General features: G+C 36.9%; 2 protein-coding genes across 6 annotated transcripts in view; one reads left to right on the top strand and one right to left on the bottom strand.

The window, feature by feature from the left end:
* The window catches only part of NMBR (neuromedin B receptor), a 67,155-nt gene that overhangs the window by 14,421 nt on the left and 26,551 nt on the right, over window positions 1–26,183 (top strand). For 2 of the 5 annotated variants that reach the window (XM_029944431.1, XM_029944430.1), the window contains exon 2: window positions 12,824–12,935. The exons of 1 other annotated variant lie outside the window; for it this stretch is intronic. In XM_029944431.1, the coding sequence (XP_029800291.1) occupies window positions 12,901–12,935 (35 nt within the window). In that variant the 5' untranslated portion in view covers window positions 12,824–12,900. Of the gene's footprint in view, window positions 1–12,823; window positions 12,936–13,729; window positions 13,846–14,333; window positions 14,452–26,183 lie in introns of all 5 variants that reach the window. 2 more of the 5 variants (XM_029944433.1, XM_029944432.1) reach the window with 2 other exon arrangements.
* Window positions 2,395–4,246, bottom strand: GJE1 (gap junction protein epsilon 1). The gene is made up of 3 exons (XM_029944442.1): window positions 4,208–4,246; window positions 3,345–3,527; window positions 2,395–2,787 (listed from the first exon to the last, which is right to left on the bottom strand). The coding sequence occupies exons 1-3, from the start codon at window positions 4,244–4,246 to the stop codon at window positions 2,395–2,397; spliced, it is 615 nt and encodes a 204-aa protein (XP_029800302.1).

Below are 26,183 nucleotides of genomic sequence, written 5' to 3'. Positions count from 1 at the left end.
AAAAAAAAAAAAAAAAGAAAAGAAAAGAAAAAAGAAAAAAAGAAAAAGAAAGAAAGAAAGAAGGAAAGAAAGAAAGAAAATTACCAGCCTTCCAAAGGTGCAGGAAAATGGATTCATAATAAACATGTGTTTGTGGAAGGACTGGTGAAAGCAATCCTCCGTGAGTGCAGACAATAAGAGGTTTGTTATCTATAGAGAATTAGAAATAAGAATAAAGTGGACTAAACATTGTTGCTGTTTATTAGCACATAGGGCTAGTGATTCTTTTTTTATTTTTGAAAGAGAGAGAAAGCATGAGCAGGGAAGGGACAGAGAGAGAGGGAGAAAGAGAGAGACAGAGAGAGAGAAAGGGAGAGAGAATCCCAAGCAGGCTACATGCCGGCAGCACAAAGCCTGATGCAAGGCCTGATCCCATGAACCATGAGATCATGACCTGAGCCAAAGTCAGACCCTTAACTGACTGAGCCACCCAGGTGCCCTGCAGTGATTCAAAACAAAGATACTGAATAAGTAAAAACTTCTTCCCTTCAGGGTGAGCTATTTTCACAGCCCCCACTCTTTTGGGATGTGTCACTGACCATCAGTAAACATCTCATAAAGGTAGTAAATCTTAGTTATCTTCGTATATGAACTCTTTTTTTTTTTTTAAGTTTATTTTCTATTTTGAGAGAGAGAAAGTAGAAGTTGGGGAGGAACAGAAAGAGAAAAAGACAGAATCCGAAGCAGGCTCCACACTATCAGCATGGAGCCTGATGTGGGGCTGGAACCCATGAACCATGAGATCATGACCTGAGCTGAAGTTGGACACTTAACCAACTGAGCCACCCAGGCGCCCCTCTCTTGTATGTGAACTCTTAATGCAGTGCATGCTAAATGACAGATACTTAGCAACTCTTTGTTGAATGCAAGTGAGTTGGCGTTTCTCCTGTGCTTTTTATGTGAAGGACGCCTCAATTATTTAAAACCCTTACATCTAGAAATTCATTATATTAAACATAGGCTGAATAATGGTGAAGAAAAAAATTGAAAACCTCAGTATTTGACTGACTATAGTTTCTTTACTAATAAGGCATCAGTACAAGGCAGTCATATATAAAGATTATAAATGAAGAGTGCCTGGATGGCTCAGTCAGTTAAGTGTCTGATTCTTGATTTCAGCTCATGATCTCACTGTTCTTGAGATCAAGCCCTGTGTTGGGCTCTGTGCTGACAGCAAGAGCTGCTTGGTATTCTCTCTCCTGGCACCTCCCCCACTTGCTCTCTCATCTCTCTGTCTCTATCTCAAAATAAACTTAAAAAAAGATTTTAAATGATATCAAATATTACTGGTAAAGATAAAAAGAACAAACTGAACTAATATAAATTTCTTTGAAATAACTTCATCACTCTTTAGGAAGTCTAACTTAATAAAATATACTGTTCCATTTCAATAATCTTGAACATAAAAGCTATCAGGATATCTGTAAGCACAGTTTTTTGTGTGTTGTTTTTTTGTTTTTGTTTGTTTTGTTTTGTTTTTCAACAAGAAACCAACCAGAGCACCTGTGTGGCTCAGTTGGCTGAGTGTCTAACCAGCTCAGGTCATAATCTCACGGTTCTCAAGTTCAAGCCCCACATAGGGCTTTCTGCTGTCAGGACAGAGCCCACTTGTGATCCTGTTTCTCTGTCTCTCTGCCCCTTTCCACTCAAAAATAAATAAACATTAAAAAAAAACCACAAGGAAACATTCACAATATTTGTCCCAGCATTTTAAAATTTACTTGGTGGCTATATTATCATATCATTTGATGTTAAAAATTTCAAGAAAGCAGTATAATATTAAAAATGTAATTACTCCATTTCTTTGTTAGTGATCAAACTATAGAATGACTTTTAATAATTTACAAATTTTGCACTTTAAAAAGTTATATTCATATGAATGTAAATATAATTATACCCTCAAAATTTATACACAAGAGTTCAGCCTTTATATTTAGGAGATCTTAATTCTAATGTGGTTGTATGAGTTTGGGCATACATATTAACCCCCCTGAGACTCAATTTTCCACTCTGTGAAAAACAGATAATAAAAGTTTCTCTGGCCACAGAATACTGTGATTAAGATGTTATATGTGTGAGAACTCTATACAAGTTCTATTTTTAAAAAATTAACTTTAGTTCTCTCTATATTTTTAATACATGACAAAATTAAAATAGAATGAAATGTTTGTTCAAGAATACATGCCTTAGAACTTAGTATTTTCTTTATATTAGACATAGAGTTTAGACACACTGAGGTAAGCTTAGAGAATAGATATTTATGTGTGAAATTGAGATAGTCATTGAATAAGATGAAACGAAATGAACATGATTGATAAAGAATTGTGGCACGTCAGTCAGTCGTCAATCTTACTGTCATTGCCTAATTAGAAAGCATAATTTAAATATGATTTCAAAAATTTCAGCAACACATAACACTACTGTAATTACAGCAAATGTATGCATTGCAATGAGAAAAATGGTCTTCTCAAAGTGTTCTGGCACTGTGCATTTTATAATAGTAAATTTTCCCCCAAGAGATCCAGCATCACACAGGTAGAGAGGTTTAATTAGGAAACCAAAGAGGTGAATCTGAAGCCAAAATGCTATCACCTCTAGACTAATTCTTACCAAAACAGAGAGGACATAAATCACATTGTAAATAGGCCTCTGAAGAATGCATTCTTGATTGATGCTTTTATATGCAGCATAAAGATGGAAGATAGCTCCAGGAACCAGGACAATCACTAATTGTAATGCCCAGAATACCTAGAGTGTGTCAGAAATATCTTAGTCAAATCAATACACGTTACCAAAAACACACTAAAGAGACTGTCTCTCAACAGAAGCAAACTTAACAATTCTGTTTCATAAGTCTTACAAGCAATAAAAAAATATGAGTAAGATAGTAATGTTGAACATGTTTTATTACTAAGATCCTTAAAATGCTAAACATTTAATATTTTAAAGATCTTAGTAATTATAAAAATTACTCAAAATATTGTCATATTTTGCTTCATCATCTACACATAATTAATTATAATGAAGTACTTTATTTTAGTAGCTACCCAATTTCCATCTTCTAATTACAGGCCTAGAGTACAATTCTAACATCAATAGATAACAGATTTCTGGAAACGGTAGAAACTCTTGACCAACTCAAATTAATTGACCTGAAATGTACAGCCAGTTAGAGAAAAAGTAATAATTCTACAAACAATGCCTGGTAGGATATTCTTCATCTTATTATGAGATTATTTTACATTTAAAAAGACACTAATTTTTATCTGGTGTAGTTAGGTGTATGTGCACACAGAAGAACTTGCCTGTGGAGTGATCGGTCTGAACTGATTGTAACAGAAGAGGTTTATTTCTCTTTTGTCTGGATCACAACGGAAGTGCAAAGCCTCATTCCCATAGACCGCAAAGCTTAACACTCCAAGGAAGAACATTCTTACGGATCCAAAGAATAGGGTGTGGAATTGGCCGACCACGATTGGAGGCTTCACCTGTTAATGATTTTAGGAGAAAAAAATATTTTGAAAACAAACATTAAAGAAGTACATTTAAAGGATGTTTTCATGATCACATTTTAAAATATTTATGATTCATGAATTTTTGAAGCAAGATGTAACTTTAGACATCATTAAGCCCAGTGCAAATTCTGCATTATGAGATTGTCCAGCCCTTTTCACTCTGAAAATATGAAATACAACAATCAAGGACATGTTTCTAATTAAATGCATAATTTGGAAATATTTCAAAAGCTCTGAATTCAGGGAATATGCTTACCCCTCTAATCTATCTGCAATAAAATCAAGAAAATCTTGGAATATCTAGGACCTCTTTTAGAATATTAGATAACAAATCTAACATTAAACTCATTGGTATGCACACTATTTTAACAACCAAATGATGTTTATTTAATTGTCATTACAGCTTATTTTCTACTTCTTAATTACCGAATTGAGTGAAAGCAAGCTACTTTAAAACACTAATAGCTAAAAGTACTTCCTGAATGATTCTGGATATAGTTTTAAATTCAGCATATTTTGAAGTATATAGCTGATATTTATATTATTCTCCAGATATGTAGAGGTTCTTATTTATCATCACTTACACAAGTCAGGTTAAAGTACAAGACTCAAACAATTGTTTTGTTTTGTTTGTTTGTTTGCATAATACTTACACATACTTCATAGAAGTTTTTGATGTAATTTAGAGACATGTCTCAGGAGTTGTTATCCTGGCATCCCTGTGGGTTAATTCTTGACCCACATTGCCCCTTTGCTTCTGCCAGAACCAAACTCATAGTCTCTCATGATACTTAGAGCTGAAAACATTTATCACTGCAAATTTCTCTCCCCTCCTCCTTTTCTGTCTTTTTTTTTAAATAGATCTCTGGGGCCCCAGTCAACTTTCCTCTCTCTGTCCCAAAACAAAACAAAACAAAACAAAAACTGAGGGCATGTGTTCAGTCTAATAATCCCTTGACTTACACTGTCAGCACAGCCAGCCAGCCAGATGGGAGTGCCAGCAAAGCAGGAGTGCAGACCGACAAGGGCTCTCAGCACTCAGTGCCTCTCAGTTACCTGAGACTGCCTGTATGTAAATCAGTGGATTCTTAAGCTTAGAGTTTTCTCCAAAATGTCAAGTGATCTCCTCCCCCATCCATTTAGGTGTACCTGAAAAGATAAACACATGGAAAATATTCCTGTTTTTTTCTTGTTTACCTTAATGGAATAGAACTAATTTCTGGAACATTTAAGAAATTGTAACAGATTATGATAGGTATTACAGCATCGAATATTACTGATATGTTGCTTTATTTCTCCTTTCGTCAAAAGCTTACCACAGACATAAAAAAATCTGTAGTTAGATCTCTATTCTCAGTAAAAAGATAGTTTCCTACCAACCAAGATAAAGCCAGGATCTGGCACAAATCACGTGAACAATCCTGCCTTCCTTTCGTCTTTCAATAGATACATCATCTGCCAGTCATTATTATGGGTGCTGAGATCAGAAGAGGCCAGAAAAGACAAGGGGATGTCTTCCAACTGATAGATCTGTGTATCTTCCATCCACTGAGACTTTCATATAGGCAATGGTGAATCAAATCTGCTCCCCTTCCCTGCCTCTCTCATCTTTGTTTTGTTTGTGATCTGCTAGAGTTGTAACTCTAGATGACTGTGCTGCTCTCCTCAGCAAGTGGAGAAGCAATCGTATAACACGTGCAATTGTAGCCAATGGGCAAGGGGCAGTGGCCTTGTTGAATCAGTGTTGTAGCGGATAGGGAAAAATAAACATGGACGACGTAACGATCCCTCAGAGCTGTTGCATGAGACAAATTGGGACATATTCTCATCTTGTTCAGAAAAAGAATTCCAGGTTTGCTATGTATCAATTCCTATAAAAAGGCATCTAAAAGCCAAAACAATCTTTTGCGTGGGAGGAATCCTTCTTTGACTTCTACTAGGTACAGTAATGAATGTGATCATTTAGACCAACATATACTAGAGTCAGACATGTAAAAACCATCAAAGTCTTCCTGTGTTTTTTCAAAGATGAAGAAAATTGGCTTGAATCTTAATTGCATGTAGTTGCATGTGTAGATGGGAGAAACGCAGTATGATTTTCATTGTTGGGATCTACGAGAGGCCAAATAAATAAGTGTCTTTTCCCAGACACTCAGATCAATGGAACAAAATAGAGAGCCCAGAAATGGACCCACAAATGTATGGCCAACTAATCTTTAACAAAGCAGGAAAGAACATTCAACGGAATAAAGATAGTTTCTTCAGCAAGTGGTGCTGGGAAAACTGGACAGCGACATGCAGAAACATGAACTTGGACCACTTTCTTACACAAGACACAAAAATAAACTTGAAATGGATGAAAGACCTAAACGTAAGACAGAAAGCCATCAAAATCCTTGAGGAGAAAGCAGGCAAGACCTCTTTGACCTTGGCTGCAGCAACTTAACACATCTCCAGAGGCAGTGGAAACAAAAGCAAAAATGAACTATTGGGACCTCATCAAAATAAAAAGCTTCTGCACAGTGAAGGAAACAATCAGCAAAACTAAAAGGGAACCAGTGGAATGGGAAAAGATATTTGCAAATGACATATCAGATAAGGGGTTAGTATCCAAAATCTAGAGAGAACTTATCAAACTCAGCACTCAAAAAACAAATAATCAAGTGAAGAAATGGGCTAAAGACATGAACAGACACTTCTCCAAAGAAGACATCCAGATGGCCAACAGACACATGAAACAATGCTCGACATCACTCATCATCAGGGAAATAAAAATCAAAACCACGGTGAGATACCACCTCACACCCATCAGAATGGCAAACATTAACAACTCAGGCAAAAACAGATGCTCGGATGTGGAGAAAGAGAATCTCTCTTGCACTGCTGGTGGGAATGAAAACTGGGGCAGCCACTCTGGAAAATACTATGGAGATTCCTCAAAAAATTAAAAATAGAATTACCCTATGACCTAGCAATTACACTGCTAGGTATTTATCGAAGGGATATAGGTATGCTGTTTCGAAGGGGCACATGCACCCCAATGTTTATAGCAGCACTATCAACAATAGCTAAAGTATGGAAAGAGCCCAAACGTCCATTGATGGATGAATGGCTAAAGAAGATGTGGCATATATACACAGTGGAGTATCACTCGGCAATCAAAAAGAATAATATCTTGCCGTTTGCAACTACATGGATGGAACTAGAGGGTATTATGCTAAGCAAAATTAGTCAGTCAGAGAAAGACAAATATCATATGACTTCACTCATATAAAGACTTTAAGATACAAAACAGATGAATATAAGGGGAGGGAAGGAAACTAATATACAAACAGGGAGGGGGACAAAACATAAGAGACTCTTAAATATGGAGAACAAACAGAGGATCATTGGAGGGGTGGAGGGAGGGTGCTGGGCTAAATGGGTAAGGGGCATTAAGAAATCTATTCCTGAAATCGTTGTTGCACTATATGCTAACAAACATGGATGTAAATTTTAAAAATTAATTAAAAAATTTTAAAAATGATACTGCTCTTCCCTTTATAGGTTATGACCCAAATGAGTCATAAGACAAAGGAATAGAGGTGCCTGGGTGGCTCAGTCGGTTAAGCATCTGGCTTCAGCTCAGGTCATGATCTCACGGTTCGTGGGTTCAAGACCCATGTCGGGCTTTGTGCTGACAGCCAGCTCAGAGCCTGGAGGCTGCTTCAGATTCTGTATCTCCTTCTCTCTATGACCCTCCCCTGCTCTTCTTGTCTCTCTCTGTCTCTCAAAAATAAATGAAAAACATTTAAAAAAAGACAAAGCAATAAAGCAGATGGAGGCACTTATTACCATAAATTTTAGGTTGGAGGAGAGACATGGTTTATCTCTTTGGGAAAGTGTGGTTCTTAGGCACACACAGGTGCAGGCTTGGCCAATGCTGTCTCATGGCTGCCTTCCCTTCATAAAGTGCCTCCCAGCCTCTATGAGATTTACTCATGAGAAGAGCAGAGTAGAAATGCTGATCTCTGTGGACAACTGGCTCCCAAGGGGAAAGTGTTAAGAAATGATGAATGGGGGGTGCCTGGGTGGCTCAGTCGGTTGGGCCTCTGACTTCGGCTCAGGTCAGATCTCACGGTTCATGGGTTCGAGCCCCGTGTCGGGCTCTGTGCTGACAGCTAGCTCAGAGCCTGGAGCCTGCTTCCGGTTCTGTGTCTCCTTCTCTCTCTGCCCCTCCCCCTCTCATGCTCTGTCTCTCCCTGTATCAAAAATAAAATAAAACACAAAAAAATTAAAAAAAAAAAGAAATGATGAATGGCCAGTTTTACCTTCCAAATGTAAGACAAATTCACCAGACCAGATAGTGGCTATAGTGACACTGGCCTCATATGTATAGCAATTGGTAGGGCTGTTAATTAGGATGACAACCTGAGCTTCTTTACACGCTAAGACTTGCAGAGTACCAGAAATAGCAAACAAGGGCAGTTCCCAATGTGCAAGCATGATTTAGTCCTCTGCTTGCTTCCTGTTTACTAATATGACATTAGGCAAAGCAAGTTACAGTGCCAACCCAGACTCAAGAAATAGCTACTATTTCTTGAAGGATCTGTGGTCAATTGCAGAAGTGTGGGTACAGACAGGAAAAATTTGTAACTGATTTTATATTCTACCACAATGTGCCCTCAGATCACATACATTCACATTTCTTCCACATGTGTTCATCCTCATTCCAGGATGTGGAAACTCTCACCTAATTATAGCATTAAGGGTTGAAATCCAGGATTTTGTGATTTGCCTCATATGCAAATCTGGATGTGCCTGAAATGGGGCTCCTGGTGATTCAGAACCTAATGAAACAAAAGGAAAAGTTATCTTGCACACAATGTTAATGCACAATAATGATGCAGGGATAGAATGATTCTAACAAACCCTCCACTTCCCATGCAGAAGAACAGGAAGCACACGGCTGTCACTGGTCCATAGCAATTCGGAAATTTTGCATGGGACATATTACTAGTTCTCCCTATTCTGGAGGCAAAGAATATCCCATGGTTAAGGCATAGCACTGCTCTTTGAAAGATACTTCCCAGTCCACTGTACTGTCTAAATCCAGGTGGTTTCCTGATTCATTATTATGAGTAGTCTGTGGCTCCATTCTCTGTGTTCTTCGCTGAAAACATCTGACCTTTTCCATTAAAACAATGACCGTGTTTGAAGCTTCTTCAGACTGCTCTCTACTAGATATTGGAATATTGAAAGTCTCTTTTACAATTTTACCAGTATTTGTTTGATCCAAACTAGTCATTTCATATTTGTTTGTTTATTTTGCTTTGTTTGCTGGTACAACGCTCTTCGTTACTGTTTTAGTTTTTGATGTATCAGTTTTAATGTACTTAGTTTGAAAAAAAAGCTATGCCCACCATTATCTTAAAGAAATACCTCTTTTTTGAAAAAAAGTTATGGCCATCATTATTTTAAAGAAATATCTCTTTCTATATATGTGTACATATACACATTTGTTGCTGTTTTGGGATTCGGCTTCTCTGAGACCATGCTTTTAAAGATTTTTAGAAAACTTTTGTCTAATTAAGATGGTCATCAGTCATGCCTTAAATATCTTGAGCTTTATTGAAGGATGTTATAGCCATACTGTTGATTTGTTTTTTTTATTATGTCTTACTATTGCCTTTGGAATTTTTACTTGCCAGAGACAGTAGTAATGAAAAGGAAAAAAAAAAAAGAATTCCCATGTTGTAAATCCTGATCCTTCTATATTTTCCTCCAAATTTTGCCTGCAAACTCACCTCTAGGCTCCTTCACTGGGTCATAACGCTCCTCTTACACTTAGGAATAACAAACTGTTACCTTTAGAGTTCTTTCTGTATTGTTTATTATCTAAAGCCAGTTTTTCATTAGTACATTTTTTAATCTTCTAAGTGATTTCAGGTGACTATTGTGCAGATTGTCTTCCTATTATGTGTAACATTCACCATATTTCTAGGCTGCTACAGTTGTTTTCCTATTGTTTTTCAAGCTTCCACTAATAGTTTCACATTGCTTTTCCTGCCTTTGGTAACAGTTTCTTTGTTACATGTCTACCTTCTGCCTACTGCCTGGTTCCAAAGATGATGCTACATTTTTAGATTTTTGTTATAGTAGCACCTGACCCTTAGTACCAATATCTGTATCAGTTAAGGATTATTTCTTAGCAAGGCACTCTCACATTTAATGGCCAAATAGCAAGCATTTATATAGCTCATGGTTTGAGTGGCTGTTTCTCCTGGTCTGGGCTGGCTCAGTGATCTCTGCTGGGTCCTTGCATGTGTATGTGGTCAGGCAACAGGTCAGCTGCTGTGTGGATTATCCAGAATGACTTAACTCACCTGCCTGGAGGCTGGCAGACGTTGGGCAGAGTGATCAGAGTGAATAAGCACATGTCTGTTTGTCATTCTGGAGACTGACCCAGACTTCTGCCTGTGGAGGGGGTTGCAGAGTTTTATCCAAAGCAGAAAGGATGGTTAAGGCCAAAAGTGCAAGAGCTATTCAAGCCTCTGCTTGCTTCAGAGGTGCTGAAGTCCCACTGGCTAAAGCAAGTCTCACAGCTCTCAGCAGGAAAATCTGAAGTTACGTTCCAATGGCAGGGATGTGGAGAAGTGAAGAATTTGTAGTGATTTTACAATCAACCCCAAGACTGGGGGCATGCAGTTAGAATATCTAATATTCAAGAATCGTGTCTGTTTCAAATGGCAATTTGGGAATCAAGGATTTGTGCTTTGTTCCTAGAAAGCCTAGAATCAATTAATGAAAAGTAAAGTTTGAGGCCATATGTGTATGCTGTCTGGTGAGCCCTTTCTTCTTGATGTGAAAGGGATGGGTGAAGAACTAGAGCAGGTGGGAAAAAACTCTTATACAATAAACATCCAATAACAATGTAATAGCCTGTGGAATGGCTCCTACTTGCTATTAAGTATTTAAAACAAATTACTTCCCTGCATTCTTACAACTTTGTGAGATATGTACTCTTATAGGTCTATTCTACAGATGGGGCCTAGAGAGTTTCAATGATTTATCCAGAGTTACAGTGAGTAAGTGGTGAGTTGCTTGTTGTTAACTGGTGGGGCTGCAGGCACCTAAGAATGTTATTAGGCTGATTATTCAGACCCTGAAACATGAGGGATTGAGGGGGAAATACACCAAGACTTTCTTATTTTCTCCCGTGAAGAGCCCAAGGGTTACTGAGATGCTTAGCAGCTGGATGGTGCTGCAGAGCTTGGCCAGTATCCCACGCCCCTGGCCTGATCTTGATGTGAAGAGGAAAAGCCAAGCAGAGAACTAACAAAGTATAATAGGTGCCAAGGGAGCACTTGAGAAACATGAATGATTCCATAGAGATTGAGTTGAGTTTATCATCTGGCCTCCATGTGAAGAGGAGGAACCATGTGGTATCTAAGACCATGGGCTCTGGAATCAGAAAAACCAAACTTGAACCTTGGTTTCACCACCTGGTTAGATTTGAAATCTCGAGAAAATTATTTACTGTCTCTGAATTTCAGTTAGTCCAGCTGGGGATGATGGTAGTGGTATTTACCTCACAGGGTTGTTGGATGAGGATTATTAAAGCATTTGGGAGAATATTCCTCCTTTCTTTTTTTTAAAATTTTTAAATGTTTATTCATCTTTGAGAAAGAGAAGAAAGAGAGAGAATGAGCAGGGGAGGAGCAGAGAGAGAGGGAGACACAGAATCTGAAGCAGGCTCCAGGCTCTGAGCTGTTAGCACAGAGCCCAATGTGGGGCTCAGGCTCACCAACTATGAGATCATGACCTGGGCTGAAGTTGGATTTTTAACCAACTGAGCCCCCGAGGCACCCCAATATTCTTCCTTTCTTTACTGAGACATTGAATCATTCATTTTTATTTTTTGTGCAGATTACAGAATGTTAACAAATTAATAACCCTTTTTAAACAAGGAAGAGTCACTGCTTTCTCTAACATAAAGAACATTTGGGTTGGCCACAAGAACACTTTAGGAAAGAATGAATAACATATGCAAATCCCGTATCTGTTCCTTAAACATTTTTTTTGAGGTATAATTGACATATAACATTATATTGGTTTCAGGTGTAAATGCAATGGTTTGATGTTTGTATATATTGCAAAATGATCACCACAATAAGTCTAGTTAACATTTGTTACCATACATAGTTATAACGTTTTTTTCTTCTGATAAGAACTTGTAAGATTTACTCTTTTGGTAACTTTGAAATGTATATGTCTATTTTCAATGTCTCTCCTCTATCTGTTTAATGTTTTGTGGAGGGAATGTCTCCTAAGATGTCAAGACATGGGCTTCTTCTGTTCAGCAAGGCTAGTGGAATTGAACCGTAGTGACGCTTCAATAAATTTGATCATTAAAACATTCCTCTGATCTCCCACCTCCAAAGATTTTTAAAATGACCAGGTCACTCCCATCAATTTCCTAAGTCAATGGCCTAAAATTTGAGGCACTAGTTCCAGCTTGCTTGTTCAAACTTGCTTAGGGCTTTTAAGTTTAACAAAGGAGTGAAGACAGGCTCTGGTCTTTTTCTACTACTGCTTCTACACACACAAACACACATGTACACACATGTTCACATACATACACGAACTGCTGACCAATAAATCTTGGTTACTGCTATTTCCAGTAGTGCTCTAAACCATGGGAGTTATGTATAATCTTTTGCCAGATATTCTTATTTCTGAGATTAAAAACATTTAAGACTTGTGTTGTCTAGAGCAGAAAGGAGAGAAACCTCTAATTTTGTGCAGAACCCAAGATAGGATGGCATGAAATAAACGTGTAGAAAAGCACTAGTCATGACGGCTAACACATATCAACCCCATACATACTTTTATTATTACTATTTACAATGTGCTCTAAATATTTTAAGTTTAGTCACATGTATTATTTTGTTTTATTTTATTTACTTTATTTTTTAGAGAGAAAGAGCACGTGAGCAGGGAGATGGACAGAGGGAGAGAGAGAGAGAGAGAGAGAGAGAGAGAGAGAGAGAGAGAGAAAGAGAGGGAGAGAGAGAGGATCTTAAGCAGGATCCAAAGTCAGTCAGTGCAGATCCCACTGTGGGGCTTGGTCCCATGACCCTGGGATCATGACCTGAGCAGAAATAAAGAGTCAGGCACTCAACCAACTGAATGACCCAGGCACCCCTGCCTGTTTTACTGTACTATTTTAGATCTATGCTTTTCTAGTGTTTGTGCCTATTCACCCTTATTTTTTTTCCTTCACCCAGTCAATATTGAGTACCTACAATATCAGCTTCTGTGGACATTGTTGGGAATATGTGAGAATAATACAGACCCTTCTTTCATGGATCTTATAGTAAAGCATATGTGCTTGTATGTGTAAGTATGTATGTATGTACATATGTATAAATATATGTGGTTTACGTAATGCTGGTAATTGCTTAATCCTTCAGAGTATGGTCACAAACTTTCTTGGCTTATGTTACATGTGGCAAACAAAGAGAAATAATCTCTTTATAAGTTTCCTCTCTAGCATCCTTTGACTCTCAGAATTTTGCATTGTGCTATAGGAATTTACCCTCCTCTTCATGAGATATCCAATGACTGTTGAATGGGATGAAATAGAGATCAATTTAGGTACTCCCAGTAGTAGATTTCACAGAAGGCCAGCTGAGATAAGGTAATCTGGACAGCTGCCTCAATTCATAAATCACAGTCCTTAACCAATTCACATCTCACTGAAATCTCTGACCTGCCAAAATTGGGTTTGTCTTTCTGTATGAATAATTTATATTCTCTGGAATGGAACTGGGGACACCTTAGCAGAAAGGGTCAATAACCAATCACGTTTATTTTAGGCAAATGATTTAACTTGCTGTGTTACATTTCCATGTCTCCAAAAGGAATAGGCTGGACTCCACAATCTGTAAATAACTTCACGATATTGTGGTTTTAGGATTCTAAGTCTTATAATCATACTTGGAGCTATTGTACTTGTTGTGAGATTTATTGTCAGTAACTTGGATGTTGCCAATAATTGCTTGACCTAATGGTTAAGTTGAAGACCTCAGTTTTCTTCTTTATCAGTGAATTTGCACATTTTAGATATTTCCCATATGCCTATATTGTATGGTTTCTAGTTATATAAGGCATATGCCTTCTTTATTTTTCAGATGCTGTATCCATGCAGTCAAATCCCATAGGAGAATACAGTCTATAAATCCAGAAGACCTGAATTTGTGTCTCTTTCTATTATTAACTAGTTGTTATTTAAACATTCTGTGTTGGCGTAAGTTTTAGTTTTCTAATTGCAAAGTGGGGAAAATAACTCTTACCCAACAGATGATGTAATTGAGAGAATAGATGAGTTAATATCTAGCAAAATGCTTGACACATAGTTGATTTCTCAATGAATATTATTTTTTCTCTTGTTATGGAGACTATACTTATTGTTATCAAACTTGAGAAGTATACAAATATGTATGCTTGGATCAGCAAACAAAGATTGAATCACAGCTTGTAATAAAAATGCCTAGGGAAAATGAGCTAACAACATTAAGCCTCACTTTCCTAGGAGTTGCTGAACTCTCTGGATCTGTAGATTTGGGGAGAAAGCAGCCATTATTTCTTCAAATATTTTTCTGTCCTTTCCCCCCTTATTCTGGACTCTAACTACATATATGCTAGAATGCTTGATATGGTACCAGATCCTCTCTAAATTCTTCTCCTCACTGTGAATAGTTATTATGGTGATGCTACTGATCTTTTCTTCTACAGGATCTCATCTGAAGTTGATCTTATTCAGGGCATTTTTTTCATCTGTGATATTGTATATTTACCTCACGGACAAGGGTCAGTGAACTGAAGCCGACGGATCAGCGCCCCCTTTTGTGAAGTAAGGTTTATTGCAGCATGGCCATGCCAGTTCATTTACGCATTTCAGTCACTGCTTTTGTGCGACTAGGTCAGAGTTGAATAGTTGCAGCAGAGATTATGACCCATAAACCTAAAATATTGATCATCTGGCTGTTTAAGAAAGAAGTTTGCCAACCTTTCTAGAGCCAATCCTGCTCTAGAAGTTGAATATGTTTCTTTTTTTAATCTTTCTCAAATCATCTTGTTAATATTTTTCTCTACCCTTTTAAAGGTAAATGGTATATATTTTAATAGCTGTATAATGTGCTTGTTTCTAGTTTTATCATTTCTGTCATTTTTGTGACTATCCTAATGATCAATTTTTCCTCACTATGGGTTATATTTTCTTGTTTTTTGTATACCTATTAATTTATAACTGGATTCCTAGCATTTTGTTGGTTGCTGAATTTTGTTGTCTTCCTTTCAGTGGTGTTAGAATTTTTCCTCACATGCAGGTAGGCCACTCAAATCCGTTGGATACCTTTCAGTCATGATAAGATGGGTTTAGATTACCTTGTTGTAGGGCAAATCTAGGCTCACAACTAAAGTAATGCATATATATCCTGTGTATTCTCCAGTATACACATTGCATTACAATGTCTTTCCACTCTGGCTGGGGAGACACAATCTATTCTTAACTCAGTTTGTACTTCAACTCTTTATGGGTGACTCTTTCTCTGACCTTGGGAAGTTTCTGCTATGCTTGAGCAGATCAGTACTCAGTCAAAGCCTCAAATAAACCCCCCACCGCTGATCTCCAGGTTCTCTTGTTTAGCTCCTGTTTCCATAGTACTCTGCTCTCCAAACACGAGCCATCTTTGCCTCTTCAAACACTGCTTTCTCGTTCCTCAATTCAGTGAGACCAATGAACTTTGTTAGGGTCTGTTTCCCGAACTGTGGCCTGAGCTGCTTATAGGGAAGCCCATGCAGGCTGGGCTTACCTGGTTTATTTCCCTCTCCCCAGTGCCTCTAGTCCTGTGCTGCTTGTTTTCCAATGGCTGTCTCATATTTTACAATGTTTCTGCCTTTTCGGGGTCCAGTTTTCTAGTTATTTGAAGCATAAAAAAGAAAAGTCCAGTCCTCATCACTTTGTTTCTACCATAACCCAAAAGCCTTTAAAACTAGTTTCATGGTTCTCAACAATGTTCTGAAAAGTAAAGGTCGTGGGAACTCTGAATTAATACAATAAATAAATATAATAAGTAAATCATTTCAATTTTGCAATATGTGTAATACAGTAGATCTTACTTTATACTTACCATTAAGAAGTCAACAGAATTTAAGTAGTATAGGGTCAGCAATAAGTCAGGCTGCATAGGTAGTTTAGTAAAGTTGTTTAGAATGAAGTAGTCTGAAGGGCTTCATTTCAAGCTGTACAACTGATCAGTTGTGTGATGTTGGATACATTTCTGCTTTTTTTTCCCCATGGGTTTCAATTTCTTATCTGGAACAACAACAAAAAATAATGCCCACCTTTTAGGGTTGTTTTTAGGATCAAATGAGCTAGGGTATGTATTTAACATAATATCCAGCACTGTGAGTACATATAATATTATTGCATTGTTGTTGATACGATTGTTATTGAGAAGCTGGTCATTTATTGTACTGAAAATGAGTCTCTAAGCCTCTAAGTACCCACCACGCTAGAGTCCCTGGAAATGCTTTGTGCTGTATCATGTGGATGAAAACAGACCGATTTATGTGACTGCAACTGACGGGACCAGTCAAAGCCGTGACGTTCAACTCAGAAGGCCAAGCCTAGGAGGTCTTCTTATTCAAATGAGGTTAGCCCGACCGAGTCATATCCCTCTTCCTTGTTTATTAAAGACTATGGTGCTTCTCCCATATGCTCTCCCCCCACTGCTAAGAATTTGGCTGCTGGCCGAGTATGACTACACCCTTCATCGAGCATAGTCCTCTGTTGCAAGAAAATGTCTCACCTGAGCTTGTGTTCCTTCCCAGAGGGGGACACGTGGCCAGAAACTGGCTGAAGCAGAGCTTAAAGGCCTGCTCCCATTCTATTTCAGAAACTTTCAGGGCATCTCAGCCCTTGGAGTGATGGAGCCTTCAGCTACAACCACTTTACAGGTGTTTCTTCAGCTGCTCAGTCTTGCCTTCCTTGTTTCCTTGTAGGGTCAACTCCTGAAAGCACTCTTCAATAAACCTCCTCCGTACACATGACCGTCTCAGAATTTGTTTGTATGAAAACTGAGCTAAGACACTTGGGGAAAAGGAGTGTGGAACATACACAAATGAGAGGATGTTGTATTTTTAGGGCAGAAAACCCATTGCTCTGGTGCTCTCTGAGGACTGACATAGGCCTCTAGATTGGGAGTGTTGAGATCCTGGTTTATTTCATGGCTGTTAAGATGGCTTCATCTGCCTCTCTTCCCTGTGGCTCTTAACTACAGTCTTCTGCCACCCAAAAGAACACAGAAATGGAAATGTTTTATCTTTTTAAACTGAACATGTGTTCCTGAATACATCTCATGCCTGATACACCTGAGCTTAAAGAGGAAGGAAGTATATGGAGATAGTGTAGAAAGGGAGGCAGTAGTTAGACCAATTAGTTCAGCACCCCCCGATGTTAAAAATAATATATCGCTCTTAGCAACCTAGGTGTTTGCCTTCAGATGTGACAGAAGAGGGAATATTTCCTGGTCCTCAGATTCACATTAACTTCCCCAAATCTTCCAGGTCCCCTGATACATTTAAAATAGTCATCATATCCCAAAGGATCTTTACACATAGGCATTTCTCCTAAGAGTGATTCCTAGGTAAACCTAAAGGGATAGAATGGTAATTTCTCAATGAACAGATTTTTCATTATGAAACTATCTGCATCTTATAAATGTGATTTTGGAGGGCTCTTATCTGAAGTGACCGCAAATTGCTATTAGCAAATGAAAACCTTCCGCATCAGGATTGGCTATGTGCACGCGATCAATATTCTTATTAATAACTTCGTGATGACCACAAATAGGAGTGTGTTAGCCTACACCTTTCAACATGTTCAGGTGTTCATATTATTTCAAATTACTTCAATGCTAAAAGAGTTAGTGAGCATTATGGCACTGTGACTGGATCCTTTAGATTTATTAGCTGAAGGTTATTCTCATCTGTCTGAAAAATATTGAATTTTTCATTTGGGCATGCCCAATTTTATTTATTTATTTTCCATGAGCCAGGTGTCATTAGGGAGGTGCACATCTGAGAGCACATGGTTTGTTTGTATTTTTAATCATTTTCTGTAGACTCAAATTCAGAAACCTCATGCCAAATACTACTCTTTGTTGGTGCTTATCCCTTATTTCACCCCAATTTTCATCAATATAAGTTCTGTAAGTCATCAATTTGTTGTAAGTTTTCAATGTTGGGATATACCAAGAAATTGTAAATACTCCTGTTGTATGCTTTCGTGTGGGAAGAATTTGGGATTTTCTATGTTTGGTAACTACTGCTTTATTTTACTATATGTGGACTCCTATTTTGTATTTTTGAAATACATAGCATTCCTTTAATTTATGAAATGCTTATAGACTCAGACTTTAGTGCATATATTTAGTCTTATGTACACAAACTCCAGATTACTGAATTAAAACCCTGTGCTACATTGCTGGGCTATCATTAGAATTTCCATTCCTTATTCCCTTTGTGACATGTTACCAGAGAAAATTCATTGCTTTGAATAATAATGAGCTTGAGACAAATTTAGCCTTTGAAAGCTGATTAATGCCTTTCTCTGTTTTGAACACCTAATATATAAACCATCTTTGCTTCTTTTTATAAGAAAAATTTAATGGCCATTTTTCTGTGAAATCCTACTTATTAAGTATTGGAATGTGCTAATTTATCTTTAAAATGTTAATATAGATCTTGGGGTGGAAATGTACTGGAGCTAGTAAAATATGAAACCATATGTGAGATGACCTTGTTAATATGCTCCTGACTATAATTATTTGAGTTTTATGAGTCATATGAACTAACACCAGTGCATATTCTGATAGTTTCAGAAGGAATGATTTTTCCAGCTTTATATGTTAGAGGTACAAACTTTTCAAGGAGTATTAAAAGGCCCTGTGAACTTATGTGAACCTATCTGGTAAACTTATGGTACAAGCACGCTGGGACACTGCAGTGAATAGATACCAATTCCATTTTTTGTCTGTTATTGAGATACAAATAGCTTAAAATGAGTGTTGTGCATTTCTCATAGCATTTTTTATCTGTAAAATTAATATGGAACTTCTTATTTTGGGTGAGGTGGCTGGTTTCTAGTAATATTAATCATGATAATGTTAGAGGTTTATTTATTCAAAGCAATTGTATTAAGGATGAATATAATACTATGGAGTTATTTGTCTAACAGTCTTTAAACCTCACAGCAAGTAATAATAAGCTGAAAGATGATTTTTGTGCCAACGGGTCTGTTAAAAATATGTAACACTGAATTATGAATAGACACTCAAATGGATAAGAAAATAAAAGAATGTTTCAATAACACCAGGCTGAAAATTGCTCATTTGTTATCAAATGACCTGAAAAGATCTTGTTAAAAAGCAAGACTCTTTTGGGGTCCATTCCCTGGGGTTGATAGAGCAATTTGGAATTGAATGGTATCACAGATATGATATAGAGACCTTCCATCGATTGCTGACACGTCAGAACTTAAAAGCATCAACAACCTATTAGGGTTTTGAGACTGTGAGTAGGGGTACCTGGGTGGCTGAGGCAGTTAAGTGTCCGACTTGGCTCAAGTCACAATCTCACGGTTCATGAGTTTGAGCCTTTCATGGGACTCTGTGCTGGTGGTATGGCACCACTTGGAATTCTCTCTCCCTCTCTCTGCCCCTTCCCCACTTGTGTGCTCTCTCTCTTTCTCTCTCTCTCTCTCTCTCTCTCTCTCTCTCCTCTCAAAATAAATAAATACACTTTTTAAAAAAGACTGTCAATAGATGTGTGGTTCTAGTAGTTTATCCTTGCGACTTTTACAGAAGGTTCTAATAGAAATCTTTGGTTTTCTCTGTGTCCGAATAAGATTTTAATAACTTTTCACATACCCTTGGAGCCAAATATTCTATGTACAGCTTCTTATAGTAATTGTAGGCTGAAGATATATTTTTGTGTAGATGTGGGTGTACGTGTTTGGGTAAGTGTATCTTTTTGTGAGATTAAGAGACTGCAAAGAGCAACGGATATTGAAGTTCTTTCCTTGATTTAGTATTTCAGTGAAATCACAATTCAAGGTCTTTGGATAATTTTTCACAACCATTACCCCTATATCAAATCTCAAAAGATCTTAGTGTTTTAATTTGATATTTACATGGAAAAATGTTAGAACTAAGAACTTAAAAGAAGATTCATAGAAAGAAAGCACAACAATGCATTTCTAGTGATTATCTCTCCTCTCTTCCTCCATTTCTACTAGTGTAGTTCATGTCTGGTATTATTGTTTGAGACTGTTTTCCTATTGCCATAGTACCTGCTCAAATGCTTTTACACCCAATGTCAGAATAATTGTCCTATACATGGTTTTGTTGTTTCCCTCCAAAATCCTCTTTGCTCCCCAAATCTTAATGACCATAGACTACATGCCTTAATTTAGCATTATGAGTATTCCACAAGTTGGCTTTTTTCAGTCTGTTCTCCCATCCTTCTAGAAAAATCTATGCTTCAGCCACTCCAGATCATGTCTATACCTCAAATATGCCTTATGCTTTTCCATATGTAGATCCTTTGTATTTCCCAAGAATGCCCTAGTTTATTTTCCCACCATACTATTTATTTTCCTCACTAAAATCCTACCCATTTTTTATGGCAAAATTTAAATTTATGTCTATGATTTCATCACTGATCAACTGAGCAAGCAACAAACATTATATCTGAATTTTCAAAACATTTGGCAACATACAGGGCTAATATAGGCCACTTGACATCTTTAAACAAATTAGAAAAACCCACTTCATTTGGACAGACAGTCCCATAGGCACACAGCATGGTGAGCAGACTGACTCTAAGTGAATTAGGAAGAGCACCTCTTAATCCTTGCAGATGTAGCTCCTTGCCAGAATGCGGGGCTTAAAGAACAGAGATTTACTAGACTTCAGTTCTCTTTTCTGTCACTGTCTAGTTGATTGACCTCGGATATATTATTTTACCTCTCTCGGTTCGGTTTTCTTCCCTGGAAAATGGGGTTAATAATATGAAATTCATACTATTGATAAGAATAATATATAAGATAATAAATGTAGATGGTTTAGCTGGATATTTGGCATACAAACTATAATCTTTAAATTGTATTGACCTTCACAATTACTATGTTTTATGCTACCATTGTTAGTTTTAGGGATAGTCTGTTTTTCTCCTTGAATTTAAGTTTTGGGTATGGGATTTAAATATATTTGTAGACACAAATGCATTTTTGTTTTTTGGACTGAAATGTTTACTGATGATCATTATTAGATCAGTACCTCTTAAATAAATATTAACAGTTCTATGTTTCTTGAACTAAGATGTTATTTTCTTCTGCTGTTGATATTAGCTAATTACATATACACATATAAGCCTAAGGAGAAAAAATAAATATGAAGAAGGTAGTAGTCTTATTAATACCTTGACCTTGATTTAAAGTTATGATGGATTTTGAGCAAGACATTTGTTAGAGTGATCAATCATTCCCATTCAACTAATGAGAACATTTTCTATTTTCTGAAAGACAATTTGTGAAAAAAACATCAGGTTACTGACCACAAAGATGCCAGAACCACCTAGTTATCTGGAAAAAAAAAAAAAAGAAGAGCAATAGAGATGATTCTCCATACAACACCAAAGAAAAAGACCTTAGCCTTTACCCATGGAGATTGCCTTCAAGGTGACAAAGTAATTTATTTTTCCAGCCTAAGCTCATTCAAATTCTTGTCTTCTCTGGCAATATTTCTGTAGGTTATATTCAGTGGACCAAATTCATATCAGTCTTTTAACCTCTCCAGAACACATTGTAACTGTATGTATCAGCTTCGAGTGGAACTTTTCCTATTTCATAATTGGGCTCTTCATGCTGAGAAACCTTTGGGGGATGAGGAGGGGAAGCCAGGAAGATAGGAACATAGGAGGGAATTGAGCCAAAGGAAGGTACCTGTTAAACATTCATGGATTTGCTTCGAGAGAGTGTAAGTGACTTCAATATTTTGGCTATGTTTATATTTATAAAATATGAAAGCCTCCCTGTGAAAAGGAAGCATTCAGGTAAAAATTGACAATTTAGGCAAAAATGACAAATATTTGAATGTTTATGGATATTTAGATGATTCCAAGTTCTGTAAGTTGCTTGTTATAGAATTGGATGCTGTGGATAAGAAAATAAACAACATCAGCATTTGTTTGATTCCTTAGTCCTGGTGTTCTACTTGTACCATGAATAAAGTAGAAAACAAATGAGTGTAATAAATTCACTTAATCAGACATATGGAATTATTTCCTTTTTATTTTATTAATTATTATTTTATTGTATTTTTATTATTATCTTATTACTTCAGACAAGATCCATAGGTAGTTGGTAAAAAAAAAAAAAAAACCCCAGAGTTTGTGGGAGGAACTTTTCTTACATGAAATCATTCTGTTTTGTAATACTCACCAGCAGCCAAAAGTCAATGAACTTGATACTCAACCACAGTGAGTTCTTTGTGCACTTCATGACTCAGCAGTTGTAGCAAAATAAAAAATCTCAATAACCAACTATGTTTTTGTTGATGACATCTTACACCATGTTTGGTGTATGAGATTCAGTGTATTTACAGAACTGAAAAATAAAAATGACTTTAGGCTCTAAGACTAACTCCTTTATTTTTGTTTTTAGAAATCAGAAGATATGATAAGGGTGTTCCAAACCATCAAATGCAGGAAAATGCTTTGAGTAAAATGAAATATTTCAGAATGCTTAAATCAATGGAACCTAAAGTATTAGCCTAGCCTAGATAATAAATTCAGCTATGGAATTTTAAATATTTTTTGAAAAAATTAAAATAAAAGTGAAAATGCCAAATCATTATGGATTAAATTATATAGAATTTTTTTACATTTTTAATGTTTTGTGGTTTGCAAAGATTTTTTTGCATGCATTATTTTATATCATTGATATAATAAATCCATGACACATGTAAGGCAACTATGACTTACTAATATACGTTTTTGTCAAGGTAAAGCCTCTATTAATCAAATTAAGTATCATCTTTATGTAAATAAAATTTAAAGTTAATTTCTGACCTCACATTCACTATCTGGTTACTGTACCTATACTCAAATAACAAAGATGAAAGGAAAATGCTGGTGATAGAGTAATTCCATTGTCATTCTTTTGTTATTTTGAGTTGGTTCTTGGTTTAACAAGCAGTTTATTTGTAATTGAGACTTACGAAATGTGAGCAGCACTCAGCAGGTGGCGCTAATGAGACATAAAAAATTGAATTGCCAACTCTACGGTCAGAAATTTATTAGTTTAGCAATAAGTGTTGGGGGCAAAGACAGCCTGATCACATTGTTTCTCATTTGAGGAGTACGGATGCCACATAAAATGGCTTTAGAGATTTATTCAACCTCTATGCTGTATTTGAAGATAATGTTTATTCTTTCTTGTCTATTTCATAATATTAGAAAAAAAGTGCCTTCTTTCACTGAAAGCTAAGCCTACTCCTTAGCCTGTATGAACTTTCTTCCATTCATATGCAGGAGAAAACGGAATCACATTGCCATTATTCCTCTAAGCACAAAACATGGAATTCAAAAGAGATTCTTGGGAGCTACTAACTCCCAAGTAATTATCATCTTTTTTATCTTTGAGTGATGCCTAGCAGATTATTTACTAGTTTAAGATTCAGGTCAAGTGTCCCAAGGTGGAAAATTCCTTTTTCTCTTGTGGCTCTACAAAACATTGAGCATAAAAACCGATGTACTGTGGCAATTAAATGAACTTTTCAGAATAAGGAAATGTTATTTAATTAGAAAAGATTGAAGTAATTGTTTATTTTGTCAATGTAACAATTAAGGTACACAGACAGCATACATTCGTCTGTTAAAACGTGCCCTGGTGGTTCCTGAGCAATATCCCCTTATTTGAGAGATATCCCACCGAGAAATAAAGAGTTGTATTTCATTTTTATTTTTTTAATAGTTTATTTATTTTTGAGACAGAGAGAGACAGAGCATGAGTCGGGAAGAAGCGGAGAGAGAGGGAGACACAGAACCAGAAACAGGCTCGAAGCTCTGAGCTGTCAGCGCAGAACCTGACGCGGGGCTTGAACCCACGGACCATGAGATCATGACCTGAGCCAAAGCCAGACGCTTAACTGACTGAGCCACCCAGGCGCCCCTAAAGAGTTGCATTTTAAATGGGGAATTCAGCAGAGTTAGTACTAAAAACATAATAATACATGTTCTCTGAAGTCATATTTCTACATAGATTAAGAGGTCATTGACATCTTTGGTAGCCTCAGTTTTTCAACATTTAATTTTCTTCCAATAAGAACCAATATGATCCCAGGGCGCCTGGCTGGCTCAGTCAGCTGAGCGTCCGACTTCAGCTCAAGTCATGATCTCACCGGTCCTTGGTTCAAGCCCCACCTCAGGCTCTGGGCTGACAGCTAGCTCAGAGCCTGGAGCCTGCTCTGGTTCTGTGTCTCACACTCTCTCTGTCCCTCCTCTGTTTATGCTTTGCCGCTCTCTGACTCTCTAAAATAAATAAATTAAAAAAAATTTTTTTAAATGAACGAATACCATCCCAAGTCTATGTTCTAATTTGAATAAAGTGGTCAATTTCACATTTTAATGTATCCTATTTGAAACTAGCAATAGATAAAACTACTTCAAGCAAGTTCCTTCTAAATGACTAAAGTTAAGAGATTGTGATACAAAGGATGGTCGTCTAATTAACTTTCCTTTCTCCCCTAAGTAATGTTAATGATTAGAAACTCATAGAAATCACATTATTGTATAACCAGATCAATTTTTTCTCATGAAGAAACATATTTAATGTTGGTTTTTATCAACAAATCAGAGATTATGACTGTTTTATTCATTGCTCTTTCTCAACAGACATGATCTCTTCCCAGGTACCAGATTTGTTGTGCACAGTGGTGTAAACCAAAGACCATACATTAATGAATTCAGGGTACAAATATCTTGTGGGCATAGCCATGTATTTTTGATGATTTTATAGGATCAAGGTGAAATGGTTTCCCAATGAAAGGAATCTGCTAAAACAGCCATTCAACTTCTCGGTAGGAGTTTCTGAGAAAAAATTTTTTTCTGAGAACGTTTTAATGTATTTCCTGTCCCCACAAATTCTTTAACTGGATATGAATTATTTTAATCTGTCCAGGAAGGCAAAGCTTATTCATTTAGGTTGCTCTTTTCATTGTTTAAGATGAAAGATTAAGATATTACATTGAGATTTTTATTTTTATTTTTAAATATAGGTGTTTAGAGCTATACATTTCTCTCTAAACACTGAAATGGTTGGTTTGTGATTTTTGTAATTACTGTAATTTTGGTTTGTTGCATCTTTATTTTCATCTTAAAATATTTTCTCATTTCCCTTGTGATTTATTTGACGCAAGGAATTTGTTGTTTAATTTCCACATATTTGTGAATTTCCTAAAGTTCTTTGGTAATGAGTGTTATTCTGTTTTGGTCAGAAAACATACTCGGTATGATCTTAGTAATTTTATGTTTATTGAAGAGTGCTTTGTGGCCTATCCTATGATCCATCCTGGAGAATGTTTCATGTGTACTTGAGAAGAATATGCATTTTTCAGCTGCTGAGTAGATTGCTCTAATGATGTCTGTTGTGTCTAGTCTGCTAATCATCTTATAGTTCCTTGCTGCTTCTTTGTCTAGTTGTTCTAGTCATTATTGAAAGTGAGATATTAATGATTCCAATTATTACTGTTGATTGTCAGTTTATCCTTTGAGTTCCACCAATATTTGCTTCATGTATTTTGAGATGTAGTGGTTAGACACAAACATGTTTAGAATTGCTAAATATTCTGGATGGATTGATCCTCTTATCATTGTCGAATGTCCTTCTTTATCTCTAGTACCCTTTTTGTTGTTGTTTTTTTTTTTTTTTTTTTTTTTTTGTAATTTTATTGAAATGTTTATCCATTGGGAGCCGTAGGGCTAATAGGACTGGAGTGCCAGGTGGGCAGTTACGCACATGGGACTTCTCCATTAAACAGGAATGGGGGGTGGGGGGATGTGGGCTGTTGGCCGCGGATCAGGTCTGGGTCAGCAGGCTGTAGAATGCCGAGGATTTCCTCAGACAATACCCTTTTTGTTTTAAAGGCTATATTTCTAAATGTTTATTTATTTGGAGAGAGAGAGAGAGAGCATGAGCAGAGGAGGGGCAAAGAGACAGAGGGAGAAGAGAATCCCAAGCAGGCTCCACACTCTCAGTGCAGAGTGCAAAGCCCAATGTGGGGCTGGAACTCATGAATCATGAGATCATGACCTGAGCCAAAATCAAGAGGTTGAGGCTTAAATGACTGAGACATCCAGGCACCCCCATTATAAAGGCTATTCTGTCTAATACTGGTAGAGCACCCAGCTCTCTCATGGCTGCTGTTGGCATATTTCTTTTTCCATACTTTTCCTATCAAACTATGGTTCCTTTGAATGTAAAGTGTTTGTCTCATGCAGAGTTAGATCTTGTTTTGTCAT

The sequence above is a fragment of the Suricata suricatta genome, chromosome 7 (genome assembly GCF_006229205.1).
Source record: "Suricata suricatta isolate VVHF042 chromosome 7, meerkat_22Aug2017_6uvM2_HiC, whole genome shotgun sequence".
In the NCBI taxonomy this organism is placed as follows: domain Eukaryota; kingdom Metazoa; phylum Chordata; class Mammalia; order Carnivora; family Herpestidae; genus Suricata; species Suricata suricatta.
The sequence above is the reverse complement of the archived record's forward strand: the minus strand, read 5'-3'. Positions and strand labels throughout refer to the sequence as shown.